At 34.1% G+C, this 26,383-nt stretch overlaps 1 protein-coding gene across 11 annotated transcripts in view; it reads right to left on the reverse strand.

Annotated features, from left to right (window-relative positions):
* The window catches only part of TRDN (triadin), a 208,688-nt gene that overhangs the window by 144,862 nt on the left and 37,443 nt on the right, over positions 1-26,383 (reverse strand). For 9 of the 11 annotated variants that reach the window (XM_048937079.1, XM_048937077.1, XM_048937080.1 and 6 more), the window contains 4 exons: positions 24,000-24,041; positions 17,366-17,503; positions 14,726-14,752; positions 920-970 (listed from right to left, as the gene is read on the reverse strand). In XM_048937079.1, the coding sequence (XP_048793036.1) occupies positions 920-970; positions 14,726-14,752; positions 17,366-17,503; positions 24,000-24,041 (258 nt within the window). The remainder of the gene's footprint in view (positions 1-919; positions 971-14,725; positions 14,753-17,365; positions 17,504-23,999; positions 24,042-26,383) is intronic. The other 2 variants (XM_048937084.1, XM_048937083.1) reach the window with 2 other exon arrangements.

The raw sequence follows: 26,383 nt of genomic DNA on the forward strand, positions 1-26,383 counted from the left end.
TCCCTAACTAGAATCCTTTGCTAATGGATCTGAGTTAGTTATTACTCAGCTAACCTAGTGGCATCCTAAAAAAATCATTTCCATACTACATGATTTATTAAGTACTTGGGAAGAGATTCTAGGCACTACACACGACCCTGATTAGCACAGAGCTGAAAAGTTACCACTAGAGTTGTAAAATACTATAAAAACCTATGAAGAAAATATATGTATATAAAGGATATAACTGTGTAAGGGAGAGTGTATGTATATGCACATTACTTTTAATGAGACTCCCGTTGCTTTCTCTTGCCATTACTGAGCACAGCATTGGTACATGAGAGAGAGAGATGCTCATCAAATTTTATTTGGCCTAGACTTTCTGAGGAGGTTTCATTACGCAAAAAATCTGCACGTATCCCAGGAAACATATTTGTTTATCTGACCTCTGAAAACCAGTTGGAGCCAGCTCCGTTATAGATTTTTTGAAAGTGCCGGTTAGAGGACACTCTAAAAAAGTAGGTTCTTATAGTGGAGATTTTTCTTATCTTTCATACACACCTTGCTCACTCTTAACTATGTCTAACTTGGGTGGCACCCACCGGTCTATAAATATACTTTCTTTCTTGCCCAATGCACTAAAGGTATTTTGCACCAGAGAAAGTTTGTCTGCACTCTATCTTCTTGCACTTTTGCTATAAAAACAGTCCTGGATAGATTCAGACAAGATAATTTTATTATGAATTTGAGTTTCCAATATAACCCCACAAATTTAAAATGACACTATTTGTTAATGCCAAGGCATATATGAAGTTCTCATTATTTACAGTCTGTGCCAATTAATCTCTGGATTATTTTATAATATGATAATTATAACACATGCAGTTGGCAAAGACAGCATATATTACACACGTGTGTAGGTAAATAGACAAAGAATTACCTTTTGGTGTTGTTCGTTTTTCATATCTCTCTGTTTTCTCTTTATGAATTTCTGAAAGCAATGCAATGCAGAATTTAATCATGACTATTAAAGTAATTTTAACACAATGACTTTATAATCTGCATATTCTTAAGTATATACAATAAAATTTGTTTATCAGTGTATATATCATTTTTCATTTATATATGCCTATATATACATTCACGTACAAGATATGTAGACAAGAATCACAAGAGTAAATTACTTTAATAATCATTCTGATTTAAATTGAGCAGCAGTAGCGCTTTTAAAGTCAAGAACATGTTGTGCTCATCAGCAACAGCTATATAATAACATATGTTGGTTATGAATCAGAAAAAAACATGATTTTATTCAGCATTTTTCTCTATGTATCTCTAGTTGCTTGCCAGGATTAGTATTTTGTATTTTACAAATTAACTTTCAAAGGTAAAGTTAATTCAAAAGTAATGTTTTCACTGCATGTTCCAGGTTTTTAAAGCTCAGATTCTCAGTCGGTAACTTCAACTCATGACAAAAGATGGACTCAGTGCTGTACATAAATTTACAAACGCATCTAAAAGTTGCTGGGTTAGGGATCAGAGTTTCTGAGAATGACTCATTTTAAGCATGCTGTATACTAAAGCACATTTCATAAATACCTTAACTAAGATCTGCCTTGTTAGAAGAAAAAGTAGTATAGTATTCATATGTCCTTGCTATGCGACCCTTTGTAAGTAAAATTTCTTACGTGACATTGATACTGTTCTTACTGCTATATAACTTCGTAGTTATTTTTTCTACAGTCCTGTTTGTGCCAAAACCACAATAATACAGAAAATGAAAAATGTGAAATTTAGGAAAAGCAAACCAGAATTAAATCAAGATTTCATGATGCTGTTTGCTTTCAGTGGTAGAAATTTAAAGGACATTTGTTAGAAGTGCCAAATACATTCATAATATTTAACAGAGCATCTAGTTTATGGTAATATACATATTTTCCTGCAGTGGAAAACTGGTATAAAATACTGGACCAAACAGATCTTTGACAAAATCACATACAAATCTCACCAGAGTCCATTACTTCCTTTTTTCAAGGGTAAGATTTGATCTTTAGATTCTAAATAACATGTGTTCTGGTCTTCAAAGTAAAACAACAGATTAAAAGCTGCACATATTACATCTCAACTCTAAGCAGTTACTCTAATATTTGTTAAAGAGAATAGAAATGTTCTGTTTATCCCACTAGTTATTTGCTCCAGTTGTAACAGAACATGCACTGTCAAAGAGATATAGTAGCAAATGGTATTTTCTCTTTTCAATATTGATTTGTGCATTATAAATAAATATAGAATGTTTTTATTGAATGGTGTAAGTCATCTAAAATAAAGATTTTGCTTTGTTCACAAGAAACATAACTATGCTACAAAATCAGGCTATGTAGCCATCAGAAAGGATAGTATTTCATGGAGATAAATGATAACAAAGGAAAAAATATGTATTAGTGTTAGCTGCCTATGTATGGCAGCATAACTAAGCTAATTATATGATGTCAATGAGCCAAAAGGACTTTTGTTCTATTTTTGTCTTGTACTTTGTAGTTTGGGTGCGTAGTTCATTTTTTGTTCTACAAACCTCAAATGTGGTGATTAGGAAAAAATCATCTTATATTGATTTACAGTACTTCAGCTGAGCTTGGATTATTTTTCTTCACGCAAATATATGAGGATAATTTTTCCATCTACTGAGAGAATCCTATTGCTAGATTTTCAAACATTTCCCTCTTGTTCTGCTCACAAGGATACTTAAACTGGTTTCTGTAACATGATCATAGAAATAGTGCAAGATAGATTATTTGCAGCTACATGATTACTCCCCGATTCTGAGCATATCTGAGAAATTCTCCATGCCACTGCTCCAGATTACCTTCCTTACAATGCGTTTAAGAAAGTTCAGTTACTTCCTTTGCACAACAATATATATATAGGAGTCATATCTCAGCCAGCTCAAAGGTCATTCTACATAAAGATATGATTGTGGCTCACAGAGTGACAAATCACGTTCTACAGAGACTAATATAAAAATCATAGAATCCTTAGAATTGGATGGGATCTCTGAAGGCCATCTAGTCCAGCCCCCCTGCAATGTAACAGGGGCATCCAAGCTGAGTGTTACAGTTGACACATTGGAGGATAGGGAAGCCATTGAGGCTTCCCAGAGGGATCTGGACAGTTGGAGAAGTGGACCCATGAGAATTTTATGAGGTTCAACAAGGCCAAGTGTAAGGTACTGTACTTGGGGTTGGGGCAATCCCAGTTATTTATACAAACTGGGGGAAGATCTCCTTGAGAGTACCCCTGCTGAAATGGACTTGGGCATCCTGGTAGACAAGTAGGGGGACATAAGCCAGGAATGTGCACTTGCAGCCCAGAAAGCCAACTATATTCTGGGCTGCATTAAAAGAGGAGTGGACAGTAGGACTTGATCCTTGGAAGGGTTCATTCAAAATCTCTCTCAGCAACCTGTTCCCCTGTCTCACCACCCTCACTATAAAAAAATAATAAATGTCTTCTTTATCTCCAATCTAAGTCTACCGTCTTTCAGTTCAAAGCCGTTTACCCTTGACCTATCCTTACATGACTCAAGATGACTCAACTCCACTGGGTTCCCATTACCTTTAATGTATTTCTCTATCAAAAAAAAAAAAGAAAAAGAAAAAGAAATCCTTTTCTTGGAAAAAAAAAAAAAAAGTATAAATAGGTATTTTTTAAAAAAAGGTTTTAAAACTTTGTGATTTTAGCAATTTTCTTTTTCTTACTTTTGTCTGCGAAATATATATGAAACAATGATTGTAGAGGTGGCCATCTAAATCAGCTTCATATTTTGTCAGTAATTAATTTTACTGACATAAGCACTGCAGTAATGCATATAAAGTGATACTTGCTAGAGAGCAACAGTGATAATTTCACCTAATTTTCTGCTATTTAGGATTCCATATATTGCACAAAACTCTATAGAAATTCCTTGAAGTGATCTTCATAGTGCATAAGTTTGTATATGTATTTTTATGTATTGCAAAATATGCCATCATTAAGATCTCTTCACAAACTTCCCATTATACTTAGAACTGTCATAAAATACAATAGCCTGAAAGACATCAGTTCTAATGCATTACGATATAAATTTTCCCAGCATAAGTAAATCTAGTTTCAATATATGCTGATCTTGATTAATCTACAAGAAAAGAAGTAGAGACTGTTAGCTAACTCTGAAAGATTTAAAATAAATAAACACATTAGATTATTCTACTGATGTTTTTCTCTGATCAGTTTTATACTGCCTCATCCTTTAAGACAAAGAGCTTTAATTTTCTAGTAATCATATCATATCTTATTGCTGAGTTGACAAAGTGGCTACAATATTATAGAAGACATACATGACCAGTTTAAAGTATGCAATTTATTTCTATCAATGTGACCCATTGTTAATAAATCCTAAATATTATTAATTCATTTTTAGAAAAATGACAGAATCAAGTAGCAGCAAGGATAATCTTCATCACCACGGCAACCATCCTGATTATGAGATGACAGCACGGTTTATTACATTATTGGAAAGGAGTATGTATTTCAAAGCTGTATTTTATTGTTTTCTTTTTTATTTATCAGACAGATGTGAAAATTGTCTTTCATTTTTTTGTTTCTTAGATTTTGAATGGATAAGTACTTTATTTTTTTAAATATGGGTATTGATTGACACTAGTTTCTCTAGAACTTGAGTGCTGTGTGGATATATAGAACATAGATGTTTTTTTTTTTGTTTTAAATAACTTCTAGAAGGGAAACTAGTAGACCTCTTACTGACTAAAGATGCTTAATGGAGATATTTTAGCAGGCCAATATACCCAGAACAGGCTCTCAAAATCTTCTGAGGATCTGTATTCCAGGCAGCTTTACTGAAAATCCCTGTTGAAGATGTAATTTTGACATTATCTTACCCCCACCCCTCACCAAGCTGATTTCTACTATCAACAATTTGCAGTGTCTAAAAACAACCTGGCACTGGCTATGTACTGTGAAGCCCCAGATACGGGAAAATCTGGGTTGGAAAAAAGAATGCAGTTCTCTGATGCAGGATGGGCTCGGCGATCTGTGAATTTACTAGAGCATGACTGAAGAAGCACCACCCCAGCATGGCTTAGCACAAAGAGATTCTTATGTTTCTGTCAACACAATTTCCTTCTTCATCGGCTTTTGTCTGCTCTCCTGTTGCTGACTTTGTATTTTGCTAGTCACTTTGTGAGTTTTGTTTGTTGTTGTCGTCGTTGTTGTTGTTGTTTTGCTTTGTTTTTCTTGTTTTAAGGTGTATGTCACCTGTAAGATGGAAAATGAGCTGGAGGAGCAGTCTAGGAGCAGTCTTAGCAAGGCCAAATTGCTTCTCACAGCTTTTCTGGTTAACAGGGGCTGTGGCTGATAGTTGCTGCCATAATACAATACTATAAGAACAGCCTAAAATAAAAGAATAAAACTATAAAATAAAATAATAATGCTGTATATTATACTATGTTAAAAAGAGAAAATAACAAAAGTCAAAGTGCCAATGGCAAAAGAGCCAAAGTGAGGAAGAAATGAATTATTTTTCCTACCGGAAAACACAAGACAGATTCACTCAATGTAACTCGGGAAGTCAGCAAAAGCACTGGGAATTTAACTCTGATGTTTGTCATTTAATATTACATTCTGATGTTTAAGTAATCCTTTTTATACTTAAATACTGTAGTAAACATGGAAATTAGGTTCAGCAACTTTACTGCTTAAAAGTATAGTTGAACTGGTGGAATTTCATTTGAAATGGCAATACTCTTTTTTTTCTTTTTTCCTAAGGAAATTTTACCAGTTGGTTTTCTTTTTCATTTTCACTCACAGGAAACACAGAAATATGTACCTCTAGTGCTTTGACACTTTTTTTATTGAAGTATGAAAAGGAGAATGAGTCCTACTGATAGTTCTGATGTATCAGAGGTTAATAATTTGCTTTTGAGAAGTCAAAACCCTTGCATCTATTGCCAGCAATTTAATGGGACTATATCCATGCTAGTTCATCAAGACTAATTAGTAGAAGGCAGCTGATTATCCTGAAGAGATGATGGAAACTGATACTGAGGGCAAGACAAGAGTGAGTGGTGTTAAGAGCTTTAGAAGATGAGAGGAATGTCATTTCTAATGTTTCTTGATGCTGTCTGTATGAAGAATTATAGTCAACTCTCCTGCTGCTGGTATCCTCAGGAGGAATTTGCAATTGTGCAGCTGATGTCTATTTTTAATCTAGATAGTACCAGCTGGTGATGGTGACAGTTATTCTTATGGGGCTAGGAGGAGAATAAAGGAATTTGTGTGTTTGAGCAACTTCTAGCTAACTACTAATACATCATTAGCTGTAGTCTAGAGGAAAGAAAAAAAATTGCAACAGGCATAATTGGGGAAAATATAAAGAAATAATCGAAAATCCTTAATTGGGAAATAAAAATGGTGTGTTGTACATATATCTATGCTCCAAAACCAATGTAATATTATAGGAGGATTTAAGTACTCACATTCACTGTTAACAAATCTGAGTGACACATACAACAAATGTAGATCCTTCCCTAAATCTTGCTGGTTTAATAGTCTTATCCATGGTGTTTCCTTAGATCTCATCCTGTTCTGCAGACTTGCAGAAACTTCAGGTTGGGGTACTGAGCAATTTCTGAAGGCATGCAAATGTGATAAGAAGTTATCTCTTATCCGCAAAAATACTGAAGGGATTGTGTGCTCATCCACTGTATGATATATCAGGCCAAAGTGCCTCTTAAGTACGTAACACTTTTGAAATTACAACCACAATTTGGAGTGAAAATTAAAATTTATGTGTATATATATATATATATATATATATATTCTTTAGAATTGTACAGCATATGTCTCATGTCCTGTGTAAGACTACACAGGATAGGTCACAGAAGAACATTTCTCATTTTTATTAGCACAAACATTCTGTTCAGTATGTATTCAGCCAGAACTGTGAATTGATTCTGACTGCTCCTAAATCTATTCAGTGAAGCTTGTCTACTTCACATTGTCTTTATTTCCTCCACTTCATAGTTTGTTCTGTGTCACTTAAAAGCTATCAGAAACAGAGAGAGCATGACCCTTGAGTATTTCATAGCAACTTATATTCAGTAGCAAACAGCAAGCAAGTAGGCTTTCCTACTAAGGAGTTCCTCTTAGAATATAGAGACTTAACCTTGCCTTGCTGATATATTTTAATCTTTTTATAATGCCAAAATGGGACACAAATAAACTAATTAGATTCTAGTTCAGGAGATATTCAGATGTTCCCACACTATTGTAATTTCACCAGTCTGTAATATAAATGCATTGCTGATGACCTGCGGACATCTTCCTCATCTTGCTAAGCAGTGCTTTGATCCTGGTGTGGTATTTTATTTTATTTTATTTTTAGCAGAGCATGCACCAAAAGAGATACATTTGAAAGAAGGTATTTTCAGAACAGAGTGTATGCTATTTTTATATCAGCAAAACACCCTAGTCCACATAAAGATGTTATTATAAGCTACTGTTCCAAAATTTCCATAATTTTTTTTAGCGTTATTTGCGTTTGGACTTGACGGTCTTTGAGGTCTTTTCCAACCTGAACAATTCTGTCATTCTGTGATTATATACAAGACAATTTATTATATCCAAATTTTTCACACTGCTATGTTTGAAATATCATTACACATTGCTATAGAATAAAATAGCTTTAGAAATTTGTGCTGAGTAGAGCTGTATCACTATTATTACTGCAAAATCACTGATGGGTGTCACTGATCTTCACTCCCCCCTTCTTCCTCCCCCTCTTTTTCTTCCCCCCCTCCCATTTTATTGTTAATATATTTTGGTATTTTCTTATTTCATTTACCATGACTGATTAAAAATGTAGTACTTCATAATGTTTCAATACAAAATTGTCTTTTAGAAAAATAATAAAATATTTCTTTGTCCTGAAAAACTGAGATGAAAGAAAAAGTTTCTTCCACAGCTGAAGAATTATCTGTAAACATAGGAGCTATTATATAGTTAATTAAGAATATGTTTATTTGAGGTATGTGCTGTGTGCTCCACCAAAAAAAGGTAATGGTTGTGGTCCTAAGAGATGAAGTTCAGCTTGAAAGCTCCAGTTTACCAGAGCACATGAGACTTGACATAGTTGCCCAAACTTTTATTTCAGAGGCATTTTTTATGTTTGGAGGTTTTTTTTCCCCCTCTGGTAAAGTTTCAATTTGCAGTAAAAAAAATAATTTCTTAAAAGAAATGTTTTGACTGTTTTGTGTGATTAATGATCTTGGATGCTATAAGCTGCACTAACATATTTCAGGAAGACTATAGACAGACAGTTACTTTATGGAGGAATTGTAGTGACTGGATTTTGGAAAGAATTAAAAGTGGAAGATATTTTACACAAGTAGTTTCTATTCTATTAAAAGTATATTATATGCTAAGACTCCTCCACCCCCCTCCCTTCTTTTTTTTGTTCCCCAATTACAATTTTGTATCCTGATTCTGAAATGAAAAAGAAATTTAATTAAACTTGCATTTTAAAAAGTGCTACACATACATAAAACCCATTTCTCCAGAAAAGAAAAAATGAATTAGAGATGGAACAATGGAATCAAAATGCAGGTTGTCCTTTTCTTTCTGTAGGAGTAAAATGATTGTGATAAATTTCTTCTTACGAATTCCATCTCAAACAGATGTTATTTAACCAGTTTTAAATGATGTTTTTCATAATCAATTTTATCATAATCTGCATGTAATTGAATGTAATCTTACACAGACAAAATGCAAACAATATCTAATTTCTGTGTGTGTGAATTAAAAACCACACACAAAAAAAGAAAGCGAGAGAATAATCACACTTCCTATTCTCAGCTTTAAAAGTGCAAGCTTTGCAAATCCTGTCTTAATCTATTATCATGCCAATTTGTATTATTTGTTTCTAGATTTGCTAAGAGGGTTTTTTTGTTTAAAGTCTTGGCAAGCAAGAGAAAGATACTGAATCTAAAGGTCACAGGCATAGGGCCCCACTTGCAACAGTCTCTATCTGGAACTGTCATAGGGATTTGAGTTTATTTGAATATGCAGGACCCTGAATTTTGGTACTGTAGGTTTATTTGTGTTTCAAATGGACTTTCAAACTTCTCCTTTTTTTGTAATCTCACCAGATAAGTTCTCAGTAAATATCTTTATAGGCAGTGGAGATAAAACTATCTAGAGATGAGGAGAAATCTAGTACAACAGAAACCTTTTTCCACCTGGAAAATGATTGAAATGAATGTTATATATATATGCATATATATATGTGTGTGTATATCTTCTCCCTGTCCTTTCTTAGCTCTCACTTACTAGATCAGACATCAGTCTCTGGTACAGCAAGCTCCCAGGCAGAGGGGAAGCTGCCTAACGCTCCCTTTTTTTTCAGTAAGACCATCCTGAGACCTCACTGCTAGAACACAAATGTTATACACTATGATAACATGGGTAGATTCACCTAAGATTTTCCATGGTTTAAGAGGATAGCTTAAACACCTGAAAACCTCTGCTACACTTCATCTCAGCTTTGAACAGCTACCCTTGTTGTTCAAAGCTCTCTGCATATCTTTGAAGAAATAGCCAGCAACTTTGGATTAAAATGTTCCAACTCAAATTGAAGCTCAATCACCATTTTTCAACTGAGAAAAGAGCTATAATTGAGCATCCCTATTCCCTAGAATATGCAGTTTTATTTCACCTGGATAATATGGAAAATATTTTCCTTATGTTAAAAAATGTTATAAAATACTATTTCATAGTGGATATGCTATTACAGTATTCATGATAGTAAGAAAACAAGGCAAGATTGTTAAAAGAGTATTAGCAACAGAAATGGATGCCACAAAATATGTAAAGAACACATATCTGTAAAAGCAGTTTAACATCTGAGAATAGAACCAGTCAAGGATTTTCATCTTTTAACACAGTGTATACTTCACACAATGATACACCAAATGCTTTGTAGTAAAGGGCAACCTAGGGAGACAGTGAAAGCCTTTTACAGAGATCTGTAATAGGAATTCATATGCAGAAAATTGAACATTACCATATGGCAACATAAAAGAAACTGAATTCAGAAGGAGTTACCAGTACAAATGGATATATACTTTAGGGATGAATGGAACTGAATAATTGATTTCTAGAATATGACAACCACACCAGCAATTCAGTTTTCAGATTGCATCTATTTTACTTTGAATTTCTTTTCTCTAGTATATTACCAACTTTCTGGTTGGAAAATGTTTATTTCTTTGCATAAATATTTTCTAAACATGAGTATTATTTCTAGAAGACCCATTTGCTTTCTTCATAATTCCAGATTTTTTTACTGAATTACAAGAGAACTTCTAGATGATAGAAAATGATGTTGTATTTTCTGTATTTTTCCCAAGAAGAAGGGATAGATATGATGTTAGCTATCAATGTGAAGTTTTTCTAGCAGTTCTGCCGATATAAGCTATGGTAAGAGTAAATTATTATCTTTTATAAATTACAATTCTTTTTAAAAATGTGGAAAAGTTTGGCCAGAGCTGCTGAGGATAAGTCAGTGAAATGAACTGTGTCCTTCGAAGTTGCCAATCTTTTCAGAAGATCATGAACTACATGTCATCAGCATATTAATTACCAGCCTAATCATCAGGGAAATACATTCTCAGCTGAACAGAAGACAGGGTGGAAAGAGGGATATACTTTCCAAAAAATTTATTTATAATTAGCAATGTTTCTTGTAACAGAAAATTCTGGAGGGGCTTTTTTTTTTTTTGGGGGGGGGGGGGGGGGGGGGGTTGGTGTTGGTGTTGTTGGTGTTTTTTTTTTTTTTTTTTTTTTTGTGTGGCTTCTTATTTTAATCTATGATTTGTTAACTGCATTTTTTTTTTAAATAAAAAAAAAAAAAGTAAAGAGAATAGGACCATTTCATGTAACTGTTTTTATATTTTATAAATCTTTCCATCTCATACAGATGCTCTGACTCACAGAGGTCTATCTAATGTCTAGATATCACGGAAGTCAAGTTTGATGTGATTGCTGTTATAGAATAATTTTATGTCAATACATACTTATTTGTTCATACTGAGATCATAACAATACCACAATGTTACTTTTCTGATTCAGTGTTCTCAAAGTTCACTGTATTATTTTAAATGAGAATTTCTTACAAAGGGACTTATTTTTGGAAGTGAGGTAGGAGGTGGACTCCATTGAAGGCCAAATAAAAAATAAAGAAAAATATCTTGTAAAATCAGTTTACTAAGCCTCAGAGTGCAAGATTAAAAACTAAACAGCTCTAGTGTTAGCATATTTTTTAAAGATTTTGAACAACTTCTTCGTAAGACTGAGTTTCATGTTTCAGAGCCAGAATGCATTGCCTGTGTTGAAGTAAAAGAAAATGCTACTTTAACATACAGAATTAAATGTTACAAATGCTGTTTGTCAGACGTACACTAGTAAGCTAAACAAATTTGTATTTAGATTTAAATTTCTAATTATATGTATGTTAACTGGAGTGAGGTTCCAGTTTAATAATTGTATTTTATCCATTGACAGTACTGAAGTGTTTGCACTTGCCTATATTTTACATGTCATTATTTTCAATTTTGTGTACCATGTTTCTCAGCTCTTTACAAGTCTCACATCTGATGCCAAATGCACACATCAAAAGACAATAAATATTTATCTCTGTTTCTGTAGCAATAAATTTTAGTAAAAAGACAAAAATATGAAAAAACTTGTGGATTAAAAATAAATGGATTTATCTCTAAAGGTTAAACTAACCCTTAGAAAATGAACAATATTATCCCTCATAACAATTGTTCTAGAAATAAATGCAGTTTTTTAAGCCTATAAGAAACTATTATTAGACACCTAATTGTCTTTTGTGAGAAAGCACCACAGTTTTGTCGTGTTGAGAGTACTCACTGTTGAGGACAGCAAAGTCCTCTGCAGTACAATCTTTCAGTAACTCTGATTGAGATTATGGTTTCCTTGGACATTATGAATGTTCACACTCCCAATTACTAAAGATAAATATTAGTGAAAGGCAGGATGGCAAAAATAATTGCAATAAGAAGGGAAGTGTTTTCATCCTTTTTTTAAGGAATCTGAGATTGATACTAGTTCTGTTATACATGCCAGCCCATTTTTAATACTTGCATTATTATCTTTGCTTTCAATTTACATCTCTACAAAAGTGATCTTCACTTTCTTTGGGCTTGTAATTATCACTACACTCTTCTCTCCTACTTTCATCACTGCAGAGTATCCTCACCACTATCCTTTTATTTTTCAGCTTTGAGAAAAGAAGACTGAGAGGGGACCTGATCCAGGTCTATAAATGTCTAAGGTGTGGGGGGCTGAATGGTGTGGCTGGACTCTTTTCAGTGGTGAATGGTGACAGGACAAGGGGAAACGGCTGGAAACTGCAGCATAGGAAGTTCCACACAAATGTGCACAAGAACTTCTTTACAGTGAGGGTGACAGAGCACTGGAACAGGCTGCCCGGGGAGGTGGTGGAGTCTCCTTCTCTGGAGATGGTTCAAGACCTGCCTGGATGCCTACCTGTGCTACCTGGTGTAGGGAACCTGCTTTGGCAGGGGGGTTGGACTCGTTGATCTCTGGAGGTCCCTTCCAACCCCTACAATTCTGTGATTCTGTGATTATGTGATTTTAGTATGTGATTGTATTGTATTAGCAACAATCTTCATGTTTTTGCATTTACTATATTTACATTACAAAGTAAATCTAGTGGTAACTTTTTAGTGTTCATAAAAATTGCCAGCAAATAAAGAAATAAAATGGGGCTTATCCATATACCCAAAATAGGTGAGAAGATATTTCAGAAGCTCTCATCTGCTTATTCATGAAAGTTCTTTCCACACAAATACTTAAAAAACAGGTACAACAATATTTGATCTACTATGCATATTTACAGATTGAAATTTGAGAGAAATTTATCTTAAATATGTGCAAAAAATCAAACTGTTCCTCTACTGGAGTGTACTACTTGGTCTCACTCTTGCTATTTGTTTAGGATGTTCAAATGCCCTGTTGTAAGAGCCATCTAAAGTACAATTCCCGTGGACAGAAATGCTGCACAGAGTAGATAAGACCATGATGCAGAAATGGTCCTTTGAATGAAAACAGAAAATACTCTAAAGCCTAAAAGTGTAATGTTGATTTTGTGGATCTAGCTACAAATATTTTCATATCCAAAATATGGCAAAAGTTGCTGATCCTTCTTTTGGTCCAACCCTAATAGTGGCCTCATGAGAAAAACCATGGCTTCATGCCAGATATGTTTTATTTTTGTCACCCAGAAAAAGAGATGACAAAAAGGCCAGACTGTAGTCATCGAGATGAAATGGAAATCTTCTGCAATCTGGAGATGGTAACAAGCTATTTGCAGACATGCCTCTGTGAAAATTTATGCCTGTGTTTTGGTAGAGTCTTAGGACACTTCCTTCATCAAGTCTTAGCCAAGAAATATCTTGTAACAAGAAGACAAGGATGAAACAACCTCTGAAACATCCCAGATCAGACAGCTACATTGGCTTATGATGAGTAGGCCTCTTTCAGTCATGTACCTATGGGCTCTGACAGCAACATGCTGCAACTTCAGATTCTGAACCCACTGTCATATTAACAATGCATTTCTCTTTATGGGAGAAGAGAAAGGGAACCCTTTTGAAAATCTTACCAATGGATTAAGATGGAATGTTTTCCTACAACATCAGTCCAAATATGAAAAATCATTCATTGGATGATGCCTTGGTCTCCAAACCTATTTAGTCCTTGGATACCCTATTGAGACTGATAAATTGTATCACTAAATGCACTCTTGAACCAGTTACACTTCAGAGAAAATTGGATTGTAATCTCAGGTGATAGATTCTTCAAGATAGATATTTACCTTTTGGTATTACCATTCAATGGATACCAAATTCAAGTCAAACAGTCCAGGTAACACATCTTGTTATTATCAACTAATCAATCAACTTATCCTGTTATTATCAAATTATCAATTTGGAGTAAAAATGTGCCTAGTTTTTAAAAGTTTTACATCCTATCAACAATATCCCAAGCCTTTTAAACACATTTTCTTTTTCATTTAATAGGAGTTGAACTAAAGTTTTATGTTTCAGCATGGCAGTCTTCAAGTCTGGGAAGATTTATATTATAAATCCTACCTGTTTCATTCTTGTCTTGTTACTTGTTAACTAAGTAATTTTTTTCAGAAGATTCAAAGGTAGACCTTATTTTAGGTCTTTTCATTGGCACAGTGTAGTATGTTCTTACATCTTGTCATTATTTCTCCATAAATTTTCCTTATATATTCTTATTTCTAAACACCATTTCTATGCAGACATACATGTAATTCACATAAACATTAATAAAAAATCTGTATACAGGGCAAGGCTACAAATGATATCGTTACAGTAATTTTATCAGTTTGATATGACTTTTTTCAGCTTTTCTAGATAATATTTAATTCTTGCAAAGAGACAACATTTCAGCAAGTTTTATAAATTGAATTTCTGATTCAGTAATTTTCTTAAAGCACAATACTCGTGGTTGGTAGATAGAAATGTTAATAATGACAGAATCCATACCACAGACATACTAGTTTACTCCGAATATACGTTGCAAAAAATTGCCATCTATAGGGAAGCATCTGACCAACCTTTTATCACAGAAGATTCCACTTCACCTAAACAAAGAGAAAAACAAAAACAAAACAAATGGCAGATAAGAGGCTTCATAATAAAACCAAACCAAAGCAAAATACATATGCTCAACACATTATTTCTCCTATTGATTCATTATCACTTTTAAATGCATTTTATTCCTTCTGTGCTGAAAGGCAAGCATCCTATTCTGAGTTTGGATTTTCACAGAATCTGTCTCTTATCGTAGAAGGTTTCTGGGTCTGGGACAGATAAATTCAGTGTGCAGTAGTAACCAAAGAAATTTCCAAATCTGTATTTGTGCTTCTGAATATAAAATTGTGATGTTGTATTTACAATTTGCTTGAATGTATGCATGCACTCATGTTGTAAGGAAAGGTCCAGTGGTTCCAGTGGTAAACTCCAGATTATAAAATGAATGCACAGGATAGCAAGGTTGTAAATGTAACAGCACTTCTAGTGAAATCCATGGCAAAAGAGACTCAGTTTCAGAGGAACAATGAGCTATCAATTTGAATTTGAAGGATTCATCCTGGAAAATGAAGCTTTCTTTTCAAGGATACAAAGCAGTAAGTTGTTTTCTGCCATTTCACACTACAGCTAGACATAGGTGAAATGCCACCTGGCTAATGGAACTGAAGTTTCCAAGCACTCTGAGCATTCAGATCTTGAGTATTTTCATGTCAGTTATTTTATGACCTTTCCTACTTCCTTTAACACATATACACTCAAGTACTTGAACACTCTAAAAGGTAGAAACACCATCCAGAGGGACCTGGACACACTCAAAAAGTGGGCACATGAAAATCTAATGAGTTTTAACAAGACCAAGTGGGAGGTGTTGCACTTGGGTCACAACAATCTCAGATACTAGTACAGACTGGGAGAAGAACTCATTGAGAACAGTCCTGTGGAGAAGGACTTGGGGGTCCTGATGGATGAAAAACTGGACATGAACCAGCAGTGTGCTCTTGCAGCCCAGAAGGCCAACAGTATCTTGGGCTGCATCAAAAGAGGAGTGGCCAGCACTGCAAGAGAGGTGATTGTTCCCTGCTGCTCCACCCTTGTGAGGTCCTATCTGGAGTACTGTGTCCAGGCCAGGGGTCCCAAGCACAAGAAGGATGCAGAGCTGTTGGAGTGAGTCCAAATTATGATCAAAGAGCTGGAGCAACCCCTCTATCAAGAGACATTGAGGAAGTTGGGCTTCTTTATCTTGGAGAAGAGAAGGCTGTGCAGCAACCTCATAGTGGACTTCCAGTTCTTGAAGGGAGCTTACTATCAAGAAGGGGAGCAAATTTTCACACAGTCTGGTAGTGATAGGACAAGGGGGAATGGCTTTAAACTGAAAGAGGAGAGATTCAGATTAGATATCAGGACAAGATTTTTTACTAAGAAGGTGGTTAAGCACTGAAACAGGTTTCCCAGAAAGGTTATGGATGCCACATCTCTGGAGGCATTCAAGGCCTGGTTGGATGGGATCTTGGGCAGCACGGTCTAGTAGGTGCAATCCTGTCCATGGCAAGGGGGTTGGGACTGGATGATCTTTAAGGTCCCCTCCAACGTAAGCCAGTCTATGATTTTATGACATTATTCTATGAACACAAAATGGTAAAAATAAAAAGTTTTGAAGTTTTATCAAGCTCTCAATATTACATATTTTCTGTTTCTCAACCATATAAGGGGATGGCTTTCTGTAGATCATACCTGAGAATAGGATATCCTGTTCACAAACTCACATGTAGCAGCTTATGTATCATTGTTCATATGTGGTATGAGTATATAAAGTTCATCCATACATTTAAAAGTGAATTTGATAATATCTCAAGCTTATGAACAAACAGGTAGAAGTCATTTTCAGTCTTTCTGGGGTAGACAAATTGAATAGAAAATAAATTATTTTGAAATGAAGATGTCACTCCTACACTCATCATTTCTCAATATGACCAATGCAGTGTGGCATAAAAATCCACTACTGCTCTGCTCACACAGAGCTATTTGGTTTTTTTTAATAACAGAAAGATAATTGTTTCCAAATTTGTTATGTTAGCAGCTTACTTTCATTTATCAGATGATGTCAGATGAAGAAAATTACTGTAATGATAACATCAAAATTTTTAGTAAAATGCATTGTTTGTAAATTGCCATCCAAACTACCCTTAGTCTAGTCAAAATTATTTTTTTTTCTTATATTTTTCTTTTAACAATATATTGTTCTGTCATTGGTATATAGAAACTAAATATATAAGTTTCTTGATCTACCTTATATTTTTACAGGCTAATTTTAGATTGTTGCTGATTAAAAGAAAATAGATGTTGCCATGCTCTGAAGCAATATTCTGGTACATATTTTTATTGTGATTTTGAAGTCTTGTATAAATTAATACTCTCTACTTCAAAATGTACTAATGGTAATATTTAATTCTGACAGCTTTTCTGTAATGGTACATTAAACATGAAATGAAAGCTAACAAAGAGATGAATTTATTCATTGGAATAGCTGGTAGATACTTTATTAGCAACAACATTCACTTTTATTTTGTTTGACCTTTCTGACTAAGAGGTTAAAGCTGAGTAAGCCAACATAATATACACAAAACAGCAATTAGTGCAGTTACAGAAATCTACATTATGAATACCTTCATCATTGTCATCATCGTCACTCCATATGATGTCAGACAGTAAAGAAATAAAGCCATAAATCCAGTCAGTGGATTCTTCTAGTGTCTCATGAATGATTCTCAGTGGTTCTGTGCTGAGCTTGTTAACAGATCTTCCTGAGTGCAGAGTTTAAAAAAACAAACAAACAAACAAACAAACAAAAAAAAAAAAAAACAGAAAAAGATTTGGTGCTTAAGGTTAATCCACATTTTATAGAAGACTAATTATACAACCTTCTTTAACAGAAACAATGATTTTTACTGTTGATTTTCGTTATTCAAATGTTTGAGAACAGCTTTCCTTCCTGTGCATGTAAATTGTCCTTGCAGTTAGCAAAGTGATTTATAGCCCAGTGGACAATGTGGTCTGATAGTGTTTTCCCAGTTCTGACTCTTCTTCTGAGGCTTTGTTGGGTTCAGTATAAATATAGATTTGATTCTACCCCATATTTAGCCTTCTAGATAATTTCTTCCCTTCAGCCCAGTTTATTTCTCTGGCCGAGGTCCCCTGCCTCTTGATGTCTATTTAGTATTCACTACTGTTGGTTTCCCAGTTCTATGTCACATCTACCTTCAAGGCTATTCTGGCTGAGGAAACTGATAAGGCTTGGTTTAACTGCATGGACATTTCTCACCTTTCTCTTGGAGTACATGGAAAAAGTGAATAAAAGAAAACTGTGCATACTTGGGTCAAAACAAAACTGAGTCCAGGATGAAGGGGACCATGGAGCCCAAGTTGTGGCACACAGCCAGCTACTCTCAAACACATAAACTCACAAATCTGTTTCTCTTACATTTTTTAGGGAGTTTCATTCACATACATGTGTGAATATTTAACTAGTTGCTGCCTTCTTGCTCCTGTAGGTCAACAAACAAGGAAGCTGCAACATTCCATATGCTCCATCTTCCTGGTTACTGCTATGGAAGAAAGGCCCCTCCACATGTCTTCACTTGAGGGCGAACAATCACTAGTAATTAATATAAGTATTCCTTTAAAGGCTTTTCCAGTTATAATGTCACCAAATTTCTCCGTACCCTGTTTATGCTGACATAGTATTTCATGAGAAATCTCCAGTCATTCATTCTATGTTATTGTCCATCATAACTGAAATAGTAGACTGTCCTGTGTATGCAAAGTTTGCACAGAAGTTTCACAGAAGTTTAAACAATTGAAGGTAAATCACAAATTCGATTTAATTCATTGGCCTAGTCTTGTTTCTAGCAGTTTAAATAGAAATGCATACATTCAACAGTATAAAGACGGGAACCACATCTCTGTTTACCACTCTTTTTTTTGTATGCAAATACTTTTAAAAGAAATTAAATGTGAACTTCTTCACAACTACTTCTGGCTGCAGAGCTCTGACTCACAAGACAAATCTTAGCAGTAATCAACAGTCTCACGTGAACTTGCAGGTTACAAAGACAGGCAAAGTGCAGGCTTGAAGCAATTTCTTTTTATGGCAGCAGCATGAACAGTTATTTTCTAGAAGTGCTGTAACAAAACGTATGAGTAAATTTATTTGAAATATAAATACAACAATGAATAACTCCTTTTACATCCTAGTAATTTTAAGTATAAAATTTTATTTAAAAATTATTATTATTTCAGATCTGCTTATTGATAGTGTAGATCAAATAAATATTTTGGTTGGGGTGTATGGTGCTTTTTGTTTCCTGGAAATTGTATTATATAGATATATGCTACTGAACAATCAGGCACATCGGATAACTTAGTCATGCACACTGCTGAAATGACAACATTGTAAAGAAATATTAATTAATTCTTCTTCTAATGTACTGTTTTGTGCTAACATTTGCAACTGATTAAATAATTCAGAAAGATTTTCAGTAGTATACCAGGATGTATTGACTTTTCTTATTGTAAGGCATCTATTTATTTGCACTGGACTTCCATATTGAGGTCCAGAGATTTTAATTTTTCAACAGATTTGCCACAAATGACTTTCTTCGTTGTTTACAAGGTGAATTATATATGTATTATATAAATATGTACATTTATATTCAGACTATAAAAATAAATCTGTAACCTGAGCCTTGGTGCCGTTTGCATTTACTCTAATTTAGAGATGCTAAGGTGTGTAAGTGGACACACAGAATTAAATGGCCAGAGGGGTATCAGCATAACTAAGCTCTAGATTCACAAGCAAGGGTGGTTAAACATCATACAGCTGTCCTAGTTTCTATTCTCATTTTCTGCCCACCCTGTACCCACTGGATGCTTAGGGATGGCTCAGCTGTTTCTACAGTCACAGAAATTTATAGCCACAGGGACCACATCCATAAACAAAACAAAAATTCTTGCCAGTGTATGTTAATATTTGAGGCTACATATTAGCAGTTCAAGAACTGCTTCACAGGTAGGAGAGCTGTCCCCCCAGGCAGGCACAGGAACTGCTCAGAGAAGATCTAAAAAGCAGAGGAAATTATTGCAACCACCCCAAGGCAAGCCATCTTTGCTGATGAATTAGAGCCCTCAACGTCATATCCTGGTCTTTAATTCATAACATCTTCATAGCAAACTGTGGAAAAGGGATTAGAAATCGTAAGTGTCCAGAGGCTAATTTTTCCGGGAACACCTACACTAACAGGCCAGAGCTGCAAATCCTGTTTCAAATAGAAAATTCAGAAAAAAATCGACTTGGGGCTTTGTAGATAAAACGTCAGTGGTATTTGCAAAATTAAACTTGCAAAATTAAACAGATCCATTTGCAGTGTGATTCAAGTGACATAGACTGGGAAAGTTTACTTGTGCACAGATCTTCTACTTAATTTTTAAAAAATATTTCCTGAATTTTTAAAATATTGGGCTAAGAGTAATAATTCATCCTAAAATGCTTACAAACACCACACCAGATAATCCTGAATGGAAAGAGCTACTGATCAAGCCCATGCTTTTAGATTTCCCTGCAACTTTGTCAATAGGAGATTGTTCTTCCTCTAGCAGAACAAAACACACATGAAGCAAAGGAAAGAAAGCAATTTGAGAGAAAAAAAGCAGAAAGATGCCATTTAGCTCACACACATGCAAAGAAAGATTTTCATACTTCTGTATGAGGAGTATAGCTGAGAAATACACATTTCAAGATAAAATTTAAACTTGACATCTTCTTGCAATATAGATTTTTTAAAATTAAATTATTCTTTCTTTACAGATGTCCAGTAATGCTACAGCTTGATGACTTTTGTTTTCAATAGTCATGCATTCAACACATTCAGATTGGATTAATTGTCTTTTGCATAATTCTGTCTGGCTCTTCATGTCTTGTCAGACACTGGAATACAAAGTATTTATAATGCTAAGCTGAAAATATACTTCTCTTATTAGCATGTGGTATATAACATATAATACATAATATATAATTTGTAATTAATCTATGACCATAATCTGTATTTATAATCATGAATGAATGATATTTATAATCATGAATTAATGAATGTATATATACATACGTATTTTATGTTGTGTCTGTTGTGCTGGGACTGCTGTGAGCAGCAGAGGCAGGACCCCGAAAATAAATTGTAAAGAGGCTTTATGAAGACAGCACAGTTCTCAAGTAAATCCAGGCTGTGAAGTTCTACTGTTAGTAGAACTGGTAAGTAGAGACTGAGGCAATTGTTCCTCTTAGATTATGTAGTAGAAAAAAACAAAATGTTGATTGAGAATAGAGGAGGGAAAAGAGGAGGAAGGAAGAAAATGGTTACTAAACAGATTAAATTGAGGGACAAAACACAGTTAACACTGAAGGCCTTTTGTTAACATGATGTCATTTCATTTAATCACAGCTTAAACTCCGATCATCCTATCTAGTCAAATGTACTGAAAGCCAGATGTTGAGTCCCTGGTGAATCTGGACTCCCTCAAAAGCCAACTCAGAAAGCTATTTTGACCTTCAGATAAGAAAAATTGTCACCTCCATCTCACATCCTTTTAGAATGATATGAATTAATTTCCAAACATGCTCTTCCTTTTCTCTTGAATATAAAAGAAGCCAAAAAAAAAAAAAAAAAAAAAAAAAAAAAAAAACCACCAAAAAAACCTAAACATGGACATAACACCTTTTTTTTTTTTTTTAGATCACTAAAAAGTGTGACATGGATCATATCAGAAGTGCTGTTTCACATTTAATTTTTTTCTTGTCACTATGCACTTCGACTAAGCACTTAGATTTGTAATTAATTTATATTTGTTATTAATTTCAGGTCAATACAACTATTCACACCAAACAGTATGCAAACCACCAACAGTGCTCTCCAGTAACATCTTAGTTTTTTGAGCCCTTTTATTCCTTTTATTGCTGGAAGGAATGTTCTTCAAATCAGTAAAGATTCAGCTCTGCTTGTATTATCATTTTTACTGCTGTTTTCTTTTGTTTGTTCATTTGTTATGGTGGTTTGGTCCTAGTGGGACCTTCAAATTTTTGGTTCCAGAATGCTCTAGAAAATGCTTAAATATGGAAGAATTATTGCTGACAGGGTACGAATTATAGTAAAATTGAAAGATTTTATACATTACTTTTCAATAAAACCTTATCATAGGAAAACTCAACTGAATTTCCTAGTCGAGTATTATTACCTCTTTTATGTATCTGCAAGGAAATCTGGAGTCTTGTTTGAATTTTCTTTAAAAACATACACAAAGGTGGTTAAAATAATTTTCAAATATACTTTTGTTGTATATAAATGTTTCTGGAAACTCTCTATGTATTTTGAAGCCGGTTTTCATGCTCATTACATCTAAATTAAATTGCTATAATCCTTTGAAGCTCTCCAGCATTATTGTTGCAGAAACAATAATTTGGTTAAAAAGGTGAGCACAAGAATTCCAAGCAACTGATTTATCCCACTCTAAATTCTCCTTGACTCACAGTTTCTACTCCAGTTGATTTGGAAATAGATGTTGTACCTTTAAAGTCAATTAATATTTCACCTTTCATTAGCTTCTTTAAAATCAAGCAATGATGATTTTCATAAAGTGACAAAGTCATTTCAACTGCAGTAAAATTGTGCTGTTTGAAAGCAAAAGAAAACTTTTTTTGGTTTGTTTTTAATTGGAACTGACAATAAGTACTGTAACAGCAGCTTTTCACAACAGTAATTGGTTAATCACACAGTATGATTTGTTGCAGTACCTCAAGCAAATTTGCTTATGTTTCAAAGTCTGTGTTATTTATTCATGTGAATTGCACAATAAAAAGTGGCTAATTGATTTATTTGTGCAAATGACTTCAGTTATGCTGGTTTTAATAACTCTGACAAAGAATGTGGTCTTCTATCAATCTTTCTCCTGTCAAATAGTTAAACATATAGTCAGAGTTAAACCTCTTTTAAAGATATTTTTAAATGAATGTCTGTGAATTATTTAATATTGTTGGATTTTCATCAATTACATATTTTGACTTCACTGAATTGAATGCAATTAAAATACAAATGATGGTAATTATCTGGTGTAAAGACTGATCTATTAGATAGAACCTAATTCATTAATACTGACAAGATACAGCTGATGAAGACAGAATTTCTGTCATGTTTGATAAAATACAAAAGCTTAATACTAGTTCTTTATAATAAAACATGTCCTAGTCTAGTAAAATATTCTGCTATAGTGATAAAATTATTTTAAATTGAAAGTTTATACTTTCTTAAGATTTGTGATAACTATTTTTAGTCTGATCATCTGAATAGACTCTGGCGGCTATCAGTGAATTACAGCTGTATAAAACAATTCTAAAAAAACTCAACCTCAGTATTTCCCAGAAATTCCCCTTGTATATGTACCTCAAATATAAATATGAAGATTGCATTCTGTACTAAACTTCTCTTTCTAATATCAGCCTAAGATAATTATATTGAGATCAGGTCCATAGCGGAAACCTCACATGAAACTGGACAAAAATATTTTATCCCAAAAGACAGCAGCTATAAATAGAGTATATTTATATAAAATGTGGAATATGAATAATATAATACATGGAATATAAGTAGAATTTCCAAATTTTACAATTAAGTTCACAATGTTTCATAAAGTATCAAGAAATTTCTGATACTTTTGATATAGACAAATGAAAAAATGTGGACAGGAATGTAAGTTTAGCATCAGCTTTGTATGTTACTTATGTGACTAGGTTTGATATCAGGTGAAAGGCTTCAGATTTGCTGGATCAGACCTAAATGAAGTGTTGTTTTTTAAACAGCCAGATATTTAATCCAAAATATTTTGAAGCTTTATTTTTCACTCATTCTGAAGTTTGTATACTCTGAGAGTACAGATTTTAACTTCACATTTATAATGCAGTCCCATTAAATAATTGTCCAGTGATATTCAAAAATGCATTCATCATGATGAAGTGAATACCCCCTGGTTATTGCTGATTACTGAGTATCTGCTGACTGGAGGGATGACACTGACCAACCTGTCTCAGGTGTGAATGTTGGGAGTGCTCTATTCTAATGAACTTTGCAGACCTGGGTTTAGCCGAGGAGCAGTGCTACTGCACCCTAGTACTCTGCTCATGTCCGTGCATTGTTACCTCAGCAAGCAGAGAGCACATGCACACACATATTCAGAACACTGCAGGCACAGCGTCTTTACCAGGTGGTAAACAGGGATCATCGCAACGCTGTGAATAGCTGGCTAGAGCGGATGACAACATGATGAACACAAGAAAGGCCAATAAAAAAAAGGGAGAAACAACATTAGCAGTCATGAACATCCTCAGTTGTTGCTCAAATAAATGAAGCAGTTACTGAGAGAAGTGACAACTTATTTAATCTTGGGGGCTGCTGTTATGAAGCAGAAATTGGAGTTCATTAAAAAGATAAACAACTACAAAGAGGATTCTTCCAGGAAAATCACTGCTTCAGGGTTCCAGTGGACAGCTATCCAGACGTGTTAGATAATATAGTACAAATCACAGCAATTTAAAAATACTGTTAAATACAGCACACATATTTTCTAAAGTTATGCATTATATTGCTAAAAAGAATACACGATATGTATAGGCAGCTCTAGTTATTCGGATTTCTTCCATAGCAAATAACAAGAAAGTCACATTTTTGGAATTGTTACTGAAATGAATTACAATCCTGAAGTATGGTTTCTATTTCATATCCCATGTAGCGTATTTAGGTATGTGAGTCTTCTTTCTCTTCTTAGCTCTTTTCCTGTCCATTGAATGAGGTTCTGAAATTTTATACTTTCAAGTTTGGGAGCTCATGAAGTTTGATCTATCAGGTTATGATCTTGCATATGTTAGACCATTTGAGATGTAGTACTTGAAGAACTACAGTATTTCATAGACTATCATTCTTTACAGTACAAACTCATTTTCTAGGGGTTTTTAACTCAGCTGTAATATTTATTGCATTGTGAAACACAGGATGTAGGATATCTCCTGAGCACCCCTTCTTTAAGTTGAAATTCATAAATTCATCTTTAGCACCCCCACCCTCCCACGCTTTTTTTTTTTTTTTTTTTTTTTTTTTTTTTTTAGTCATTTTGGAAAGCAATGAAAAAAATGTTTTTTGGATGTTAGGTACATTTGTAGAATTTGAACAATTTAATTAAGAACCTTGACATGCAAAAGCTGTTTACTCATGCTTTAGACTGACACCTGTAAATACAGTAAAAATTGTATTTTAAAAGATAACATCAGTGTTTTGATCAAAGATATCCACGATATCCAAGATATTTCATTTTATATTTTATATTTCATATTTTATACTTTATTTTTTATATCTTTATATTTTATATTTTTATTATTTTACATTCCACTCCTGCATTCCATTGGAGATTTTTCTTGGGCTTTGCATGTCTGGAAAACCTTTTAGCAATTATTTTAATTTGGTGATACTTTTAAACACCCCTTGCACTGAGAGGCAAAAATATTTGTTCTATTTGTTTGCTGGCACTTTAAGCAAAAACAAAAGTAAGTTAATTTTATTAGTAAAATTGGAAAAAATACCGATCTTAATATAAGCACTCTCTTCTTTTTTTTTCCTCTCAATTTTTAGAAGTTATAATGGAACATAAATGCAACAGAATGACTATATTAGGATAAAACTCCAGAAGAAAAATGAATGTATGCGGGTTGGTCCAAAAGTAGTGCCTCCTTTTTTTTACTGTATTGGCCCACGACATCAGAAGTGGCTGTTGGTGGTATGACAGTAGGAGTCCAACCTTCTCACCAGTATTCTGTTACATTTGTTGCCTTGTGACAGGTGGCAGCAGAGAGGCTGTCTGACAAATGGCATCTGACATGAAAGTGTGTATGAAGCAAAGGTGTGTCACTGATTTCCTCCATTTAGAAAAAAGTCACAACTGTCACTGATGCTTGCTGAATGTTGATGGAAACCAAACTGTGAATGACAGGACAGTGAGTCAGTGGGTGGCGACAGTGAGTGTGTCACCTCTGCTGGTGTAGATTTTTATGAGTACATCAGGCAGGTTCTTGCTCATCACTGTTGAAAATGCATAGCTAATGGTGGTAAAATAGTGCTTTGTAGCTAATAATTTGATCTATCAAATAGAGTTGCTGTATTCCTTGTATCTGTTGTCGTTTCCATGGAAATAAATAGGAGACATTACTTTTATGGCAACCTAGTTACATGTTCCTGATAATGTTTATCTCAAAAAATAGAGAAATAAATAAATAGTAGACAAATAAAGTAATAGGCAAGTAGTAGTGTAGTAGAGTAGCTGTCTTTTTTGAATTCCAGTTGTCATAATCAGGTTTTGAAATTTACAATTTTTTCATGCAGAAGACTGGAACAAAAAATGTGCCAACTACACAGCACAAATTACTTAGAGTCCTGTTCACCATTTTCTTGCGTCTTTTTCTCTTCAAAATACAGATGTTAAAGTGAAAACTAGGTCTTAATTTTTTGTTTGTTTGTTTTCCTTTACTGGAAAATATGTATATCACTCTGGTTACCCAGGACCTTCCAAAACAAAAGTGACCATAAACTAAAGACAAA

This window comes from Lagopus muta, chromosome 2, assembly GCF_023343835.1.
Source record: "Lagopus muta isolate bLagMut1 chromosome 2, bLagMut1 primary, whole genome shotgun sequence".
In the NCBI taxonomy this organism is placed as follows: Eukaryota; Metazoa; Chordata; class Aves; order Galliformes; family Phasianidae; genus Lagopus; species Lagopus muta.